The sequence below is a fragment of the Vulpes lagopus genome, chromosome 1, assembly GCF_018345385.1.
Source record: "Vulpes lagopus strain Blue_001 chromosome 1, ASM1834538v1, whole genome shotgun sequence".
Classification (NCBI taxonomy): Eukaryota; Metazoa; Chordata; class Mammalia; order Carnivora; family Canidae; genus Vulpes; species Vulpes lagopus.
This window is the reverse complement of record NC_054824.1, coordinates 2,747,099-2,755,823: the sequence shown is the minus strand read 5'-3', so window position 1 is coordinate 2,755,823 and position 8,725 is coordinate 2,747,099. Positions and strand designations below refer to the sequence as shown.

The following is an 8,725-nucleotide window of genomic DNA, read 5'->3' as shown; positions in this document are numbered from 1 at the left end:
GCGCGTTGAGAGCACGTCGCCCAGGCTGGGGCCCCTGTAGGGCACGAGCCAGCCAAAGAGACTGAAAAATAATTGATTTTATATGAATATTTTCTAAGTTATTTCTCCAAATGTTTCAGAGACAATGTCTGAAGGACAACTTGAAAAGATTAAAGTGACTTATTTGGAAGATGATCCCCTAATGACCAATACTTTGGCCAATGTAACGGACTGTTCAAAATAAGGGTTTGTGGGGCTGAATTCAGCTGGTTGGTCTGTGTGTGTAAACACCCAGTGGGTGTCCGGTCCCTTTGCAGCCTTTCTCACGAGGGGCCTCGGGGCGACAAGCCGGGCACCGGGGCAATTATGCTTCTGACCACTCACCTCAAACCCTCTTGTTTTTCGTGATGTTGGAGTCTGGAGTCTTCAGCATAGAATTCCCAGAGACATTGGAGGGTCCCAGAGGGGGTTATCAATTCCGTGATCTCAGAGCTGGAGGCGTGGGCCTGTGTACCTACTAATTTCCCACTAGTTTTGCATTAGTGCCTCAGACCCCACAGGTACGGGTAATAATGCCAGGTAAACATGTTGTTCTTAAACTTTTCTTTAAATTTAATTGTGCTTTCAGAGAAACGTGCTACAGTTCCAAGGTGGAAGCCTCAGGGTGGCGATCAAGCCGAAGTAATGCAGTAGTGCCACGGGGATGGGACACTTACAGAACCGCCGAGAATCACACACATGCACACACGTGTCCACGCACATGCACACAGTGGTGGCACGTGTACTACCTCCCGCGTGAATCAGCAACACATGCGTCTTTTTACCATTAAAACTTCTTATCCCAGATGTAGCGTCACTTCGATTAGGTAAATTGTATTCTTGTGTCAAAGCCTGTTTGCTTCCAGGTCAGTTGATGCGCTTTTGAAATATTAATTTATTGAGTTTTTCTTTTCTTCACGTCTGTTCACTTCGGCTGGCTGGACTGACCGTGACACCTTCGGAATGTGATTTTTAAAAGGCCGCTGTGCAGATGCGATAGGTGATCGCTAACCAAAGAATGGTTTTGATTAGTCCCATAACGAACTGTGATCATTAGCTCCTTTCAACAGGCTTACGAGGACAAATATGCCCATACATATTACAGGTGGACTAAATGTGTGTACATTTTAATTTTAATGCTAATTCATATTTTTATACAGACCCGATACACGTTACTATTCAAGGTTGATTAAGTACAAGAGGGTTAAAAAAAAAAAAAAAGTACAAGAGGGTTGAAATGCAGCCAATAAAGCAAGATTAGAAAGAGATTAGAAACAAATTTTAATTAGAAAATCACCGCCTCAAATCCTTGTGGGAAGTAGGCGGACGTAAATAATAAAGAGAACCATTTAGACACTTCTTGACAAGCAGGCCCGGGCTGCAACTCGGGAGGGCTGCATTCTGGTCACACCTCCGACGCTGCCTTTTTCTAGTGACCTTTAGTAATTGTTGGTTGGATCTTTCAGAAGCTGGGAACATACTAGGTGATCAATAAATGCCTCTGAATTTCATTAATCCCAGGAGAAAGAATCTCAGGTCTTTGTTATCCTCACAGGACAGTTTCTCAGGCCATTTGGAGGAGGCCCCGGGACCTATTCGAAAAAGACCAAATCTCTTGGCTCCGATCTTTGGAGACTTCGGATCTTTTGGGTGGAGGCTAGATTCTATGGACGTGTAAAAATGACCGGAAACATCTCCTCTTTTTAGTGTAAAAACCTTAAAGATATTGAAAACTGTCACACAATCTCTACCTTGTCATAAGCTTATCTGCAAGTTACCATTAAACTGTGTTTTTGTGTTTTTATTTTTTATTTTTTTACCCTTTGAGCTTCGGTGGAAGTGTCCCAGGAGAAATGAGACTTGCCCTGGTTTCTGTCCCAGGGGCTGGTCTCCTCTAGGGCGACCCTGCCTGCCCTCGCCTCTGGGGACGTCGAGGGCCCAGCGGTCCTCAGGCCTTCTGCCCACGGCCCGTGCAGGTGCGGTCGCTGCCCAGGCCCGCCAGCCTGGGGGTGGAGGCCCGGACGGCAGCCCTCGGGGGACTGCGGTTCCCTTCACCCCTGGTGGCTGTTTCCTGCGGCTGCTGTCCCAAGTGACCGCCAAGTTAGAGGCCCCAAATGACACAAAGTTCTTCCCACATGCCCGCAGGCCTACAAATCCAGCGCAGGCCTCGCTGGGCTGCGGTGCAGGTGCCAGGGCCTCCCGGGGATGCACCCTGCCGTGGGGTCAGCTCGGCCGCGGTGGCCCCGACCCACCGGGAGCCTCGGGGGTAGCGCGCTCCTTCCCACGAGGGGCCATAGAAGGAACTGGGAAAGGCGCCCCTGGGAGTGCACGTGCGTGTGCCTGCCACATGTGCAGGGAGGCTCCCTCCACCAGAGCCTTCCCAAATGCTCCTCCTTCGGCCTAAATTTCATCATGGGCCTCTCTACAAGGGAAAGGTTTGCTATGAAAATTGATAAACAGATGCCAGGGGGCCTCAGGAACCTGCTTAGGAAAACAGACTGTTTTGAAAATCCTTGAGTAACACCAATTTGGAAAAAAAAATTGGGCCAATTAAGAGGCTCTTATTTAGTAAAGTGGATGCAACGAGATATTTTCCACTATATGGTCAGGATCATTCTGCACGTTACCCATTTGGGAATACGTTGCGGTGAATTTGCTTGAAGGTAGTCTATATTTTCACCTGGGTAGCCCGAATTGCTAAGGTTTTGCTGTTTTTAGCCTTTTTTAGGGGGAATGTTTTCGGCAGTTTTTTTTTTTTTTTTTTTTGCTTACGCTGAAGACCGTTCTCCTGAGTGGGGAACGGCTGCTGAGTGCGCCAAAAGAGTACAAAAGACTTCAGCAGGAAGACACTGCTTATATGATCATTTGAAATTTCTCCATTTCTGGAAAATTCTCAAATTAGGCTTATGAAGGCAATCCAATTTAGCTAACTGCTAATTGGAGAAAGCAAAAGCTTATTGGCAGGGCTGGCACTTGGACTTCCCTTGTCTTTGGCTCCCACCTTCCCTTGGCAGCAGCACAACGCCTCCCGGGGCCTGGGTCAGGCTCCTCACATGGCCTTGCAGGCCCGGCATGGCCCTTGAACCAGGTGGGGCCCCCAAACAGTGCCATCGGGGGGCTGTCAGCCATAGTGGCAAGTAGTGACTGTTCCCACTGGTCCCTCAGCATGGGAGGTGCCAGCTCCAAGATCAGATGTGACTCTGATGGCTCACATGCCTTTGCTCTATCACATGTGAGGAAGGACCCTCACGTCTTAGATGTTTCCTATAGGACAGTGTGAAGGGAGTAGGGAAAGTGAGCGCCTTCATCAAATGAGGGCTTCTGTGGGGTGATTTCAGGGGAGTAGGTGATGGACTTGGACTTGGAACTGGCATGTGTATCTATGGGTTTGTAGTCTCTCTCTCTCTCTCTCTCTCTCTCTCTCTCTGATCCCCTGGGACTCTGGTTCCTGTTCGAATATGTATAATTGGAATTTTTTGGCTTCCAAAATGGTGTCATTTCAGTTTGGGTCCCGCAGAAACATCACCCTTGCTTAAAGTTCTTTTTTTTTTTTCTCTCTCTTTGCAGTCAGGGCTGTTTCACAAAGCCGTATGGTGCCACCAAGCCTCCAGGAGGAATGCAGAGATTTCATGATGTAAAAAGGAATAACTTATTCAAGAGAGCCCTGGTGGAGCTAACGTAATGAGCTGAGGATTTCTCTAGAGATGTGCTGCCTCTTTGATGACAACAGGAAACATTTTTCTAAACAAGGAGGTTGAAAACCTCCAGTGGAAGCAGGCTATTAAGTTATAGGGTTTTTACTTTTCTCTGGGCTGCTCAGTCAGCAGTGGCTGTGGCTGGTTTTATTTCGGTGAAATGAAACCTGCCCCCAACACGTCCTCCTAAGCCAGGCCTTCTGCTTTAGGTCCCCGTGGGGGAGGCCCTGGGGTCTAAAACAATCCTCAAACTTATTCAGGAAGCACAACTATTGGCAATCAGAGCTTTTTTTTTTTTTTTTTCTGAGTGTGGTGAAGAAATAAATGCTGGCTTATTGAGCTCAAAATAACCAACTGGAAAAGTCAGTATGAGTCAAATAGAGTCTCTGAATAAACTGATAATACACACTGTTGGTAGCAGCAGCAGAATTTAAGACACAGTCTGGAATATAAGCTCATCACTGATAACTTCCACTATTTTAAAAACATGTCTCGATTTGTCTCAATTTTATTGGGGGGGAGGGTACTCAGGCTGAGGTTTTGAGACATCAGGGTCCCAACGTGGGGGGTAATTTTTACAGTCACTGGTGTAACACTGTATGAGCTGCCACCACTCTCGAAAGACTTACAATAGAATCAGTGACAGCAGGTGATCGTGCGCTGGAAGGTGGCGTGTTCAGAGTCCAGGCTGAGGGCTAGTGGAGAGCAGAGGCCCGAGGACGTCTAACGCGGCTCCGCTCCTTGGGTTCGATTTCACCCGTGGCTTAGAGGGCCTGGCGTTGAGACCCGCGACCCCCTCCCCAGGTCCTCCCCAGGTCCTCCCCAGGTCCCGGCGGGGTGAGCTGCTGCGTTGCCTATTCCGTGCTGGGGGATCGGCAGTCGTGGTCACTAAGGCTGCGGCCTGAGAAGCAATATATACCAACACCGGAGGGGAAAGGGCTATTTATTTAGGAAAGTTCACCATCAAATCACTGGACAGGAGAAACAGCTCATGGAGAGAACCAACACTTAGCACAAGCAAGAGGGGGAATCCGCTGTACTCTGCTGTGACGTGTCTGGGCACCCTCAGTGTGACGCTGAGCAAAACTCCCTCAAACGTCTTCTAACTGGATCAGCAGCCACGACTGCGAAAAATCCATCTTTTCGTTGTTGTTGTTGACACCTCTCTCCGCGGCTTTCTGAATTATATTTAAGAGCGCGATACAGTGTATCTGATGTTAGCAAGCACCCAATTTAGCATTAATTTCTCTGGATGGAAACACGAGCCATATGTTTATGTCAGTAATAGCAGCACTATGCATTTGATCATTTCTGAGCAGACTGACTTTTTATTTTTTTTTTTCCGTCTCAAAGAGGGAGTTCTGAGAGTTTGTATTCATTTTTGTAGCATCAGCAGCTTTCAGTACAGAGGCCACACAAGTTCCCTAATCTGATTTTATTTAATTTCTCGACTGGTCTGACTCTGATTAGAGGTTCAAATAAAATCGTGATTCTTCTAGGCCTTGATTATGGGAAAGTATTTCTCTCTCCCGGCACAGCAGCCATCGCAAGTAAGTTAATTGTTACGCAGTCGTCGCAGAGTAAGCTAGTGTTCTTTGAAGTGGCTCTATTACTAGATTTCCAGATGGTTGAGATTTTTTTTTTTTTGTAATATACTCAACCTCACTTCATAAAGACATTTTCACAAGGGTATAGAAATCCAACGGAGACGCGCATCTTTCCAGGCGCGCTCTTATGCGCATAAACAGCTTCGGTTTGGGGAGCCAGCAAGGGGGGGGGGCGTGTAAAACAAAGTGAGTAAAAAAAAAAAAAAAGGTTGCACATAGAGTAATTTTAATCCATTCCATTTTTAAATACCACAATAAATTTAATTTTCACAATAAATTAAATAGCCATATTCAGTTTACAAAATAGAATTACTTAGTGTGAAACCAGTATTTACAACAATATACATTATGTACATGACGTTTCTCTTCGTTGACACAGAACATGGACGTAAAAGGACCTCGACTTCCAGATGTGTGGCTGACATGCTACAAGTGACACCATGGTCTGTACGAGAAAACAATAGTGCAAAATCACCACGGGAACTTTGGAACAATGTCAATTCTATGAGACGAGACATTCTTTTAAATGATAAGAAAAATAGCGTTTTCTGTTCTCGCGGCACCGATTCAGTGTCTGGATTACAGAGCCGGCTTTCCCTTGGAGGAGAACGCGCGGCCGAATCCTCTACTTCCCGAAGCTTCACAGCCATCCGTACCGTCTTCACGCATAATCTTTTGGCTTAACTCTATGAAAATAGCGGGCACAGATTCTGGCTCCAAGGAAGACTAACTCTTGGAGAACAGCTGACGCCACTGTCCCCCCCAAGACCACCACCTTTCCTTTCTGTATATAGCTCCAAAGATGCAACTACTCAGACAGCAAATCATTTTTTCTTTTTTTTTTTTTTTTTGTGGATTTTCAATAGAAAAAGAATCCATCTTCTATTTGGTCGCCCACGGTGTATGTACAAGTGCACGTGGAAAAATGACTTGGATAGTTGTGTCTAAGAAAAGTGCATGTTTTAAGCTAGAGGGAGACCTTGTGTGCCTCCAGCCACAACACACAGTGTTATGGGGCTTGTCATGTTAGGGCCAGTTCAATGTCCTCCCAGTGATCTGGTAAAATTTTTGATTGAAAGGGTGAAAAAATTTGCGCAATTTGGTAATGACAGAGGGGTCCACCTCCGGATGAATGCGCCCCTTGCTGCCCGCCAGGCACTTATTAAAGATAATGTTAAATCGCAAGCAGTAAAACCCTCTGGTAGCATTGAAATATAAGTTGTATTGACTTATCCTCGGGGGAAGATTTAAGAACTTCTCCACGAGCTGGAGTTCTGGCAGAGGTTCCGTGATGAGGCGATCTCCGTCGACAACGTGGAACTGCTCAATGGGAAAGTATTTTAACCACCTTTCCAGATGTTTGGTGTAGATGCTGGTTCTTACCGCCTTGTACTTGGTGTTCACTTCACAGGTATTAGGGTCTATTGCCAGCTTCTCAAACTTGTAGTAAGTTTTGTTCTTCCTCTCCTTCCCCTCTAGCACCTGAGTGTAATCAGAAATAGCTCTTGTGGTTGGCTCCCTGACAATGATCAACAACTTGATGGATGAGTTCATTTTGTAAATCCTCTCCGGAACCTCCTCCGTGATAAAATACGCGGGGCTCTTTTCGATTGTGATTTGTTGTGGGTAGGAAAAGGGCATCTTTTTCCTGTACCACTCGATGCCCTTGGCATAATTCTCATCATTGTCAAAAAAGTGGATTTCTTGAGAGGCTTTGACCACAGCGGGATGGAGGTTCAGCATCTCAAGCAGAGCCCTGGTGCCTCCTTTCCTCACCCCAATGATAATGGCCTTGGGCAGCTGCTGGACCAGGTCATGGAGGCGAACCTGGTCCTTGGAAGTATTGCCCTTCCGGAACTCGTGCAGCAGGCCACGCTTGAACTGCAGGGCGCGGAGAGGGAACTCGGCCTGGCTGCGCGCTCCGAATCGGCCTTCGATGGGGCAAATGGGTTGTAGCCTGAAAGCAACAGAGAGAGGCCTTTAGAAGCTCGTGGCAGCTGACTTGTCATTTTTCTGCTTCCCTAGTTGGAGCAAGACTTTAAATGCGTAAATAAAACCACTGGTTCCCAGCCTGCTGCCATCCGTAATGAACATATGTTTGGGAAATTTTATTTTAAGCAACCCTGTATTAAATGGAGCACACATAATTGATGGGATTATTTTTATTAGTGCTCCTTAAAAATTTTTATTCACCAAGCACTTAATTGACTACAGCGTGTACTTATGTTCGCAGCACAGGACAGACAAGTGACACCAGCCATACTAATAGCCTTTTAACAGCTCACCAGTTAACTTCATTTAGAAATCGTGAAAGGCAGAAGAAGGTCATCTTCAGCTGCGAGGCCGAAGGCTGGCGGGGAGGCCATGTCTCCTGGGTTTCGTGTGGTACGGTTTTCTTGCAGCTTAGCAGCACTCATGTGGGTCTCAGAAATCTCTGAGATCTACTCTGAATAGAGGTCCCAGTCTCCGCCCGTGGCTAGTTGGATCACTAACCTGCAAAGATCCAATCTTGGCGCTTGCTGAGCTTTTCATTCTATGAGAATTTCTGGCCTTGGGGACAGCTGGCCTTGGGGACAGCTAGGCAAATACTATATTTCCTCTGCCTCTCTCTCTCTCTCTCTCTCTCCTCTCTCTTTCTATCTAAAGGGGTCGAGATTATGTTTTTACTTTGCTGAATGTAGGAACAAAGCCAATGCCATCAGCAAGCGCTATCACCTCCCACTCTTGGGACCAGAAATCAACCAGACCTCGGCAGAGCCAGAAGCTTCGGGTCCTCAGTGCCAAGCCCGTGGAAATCAGGGACTCTGGCGTAGGAAGGGAGGAATGCAATGGACGGAGCCAGAAAGGAGGATCTGTTCTAAGGAATGAACCACCACCAGCGCTTTTGTCAGAGAGAAAGGCGTGGTAATAATCATAATGACATCAGACTAGGGTTACTGCTCGATTTGGCATGGCCAACGTCTATGGGTGGCAAATGCAGTTTCCTTTTGGGTAATAGTCTGGAACCGAACTGAAATTCATTATCACTTCCCTAAGTTTATCTGAAAAGGCATTTTAGCCTTCTTGCTCAAGGCTGTAACATCAGTCAAAATGGCTGTTAAGCCAATCCTCCAACTGAAGCTTCTAGCGATCCTAATTACTTGGAGTCTCCGAGGCAATGAGGCTGTCTCGTGCTTTTCCCAAGAGAACCTACTGTACCATTCTCATCTCCGTAATGTATACAATTAAACGGAGAAGGGGAAAACTTTGTCACACCAAGACGTTCTGCAGAACTAAGGGAGAAGCGTATGGCCTGTTTGAACATCTATCGTGGTGCTTGTGGAAAACGATATTCACATATTCTCGTTCATGGTGTTTGTTTCTTGTTATTTCATAGACAACTCATGCTCATTGTGGAAACCATGA

The 8,725-nt window shown here is 46.5% G+C and overlaps 1 protein-coding gene across 2 annotated transcripts in view; it reads right to left on the bottom strand.

Annotated features, from left to right (window-relative positions):
* Positions 1 to 4,627: 4,627 nt before the first annotated feature.
* The window catches only part of HS3ST5 (heparan sulfate-glucosamine 3-sulfotransferase 5), a 255,255-nt gene continuing 251,157 nt past the window's right edge, over positions 4,628 to 8,725 (bottom strand). For both annotated transcript variants that reach the window (XM_041756147.1, XM_041756156.1), the window contains exon 5: positions 4,628 to 7,277. In XM_041756147.1, the coding sequence (XP_041612081.1) occupies positions 6,347 to 7,277 (931 nt within the window). In that variant the 3' untranslated portion in view covers positions 4,628 to 6,346. The remainder of the gene's footprint in view (positions 7,278 to 8,725) is intronic.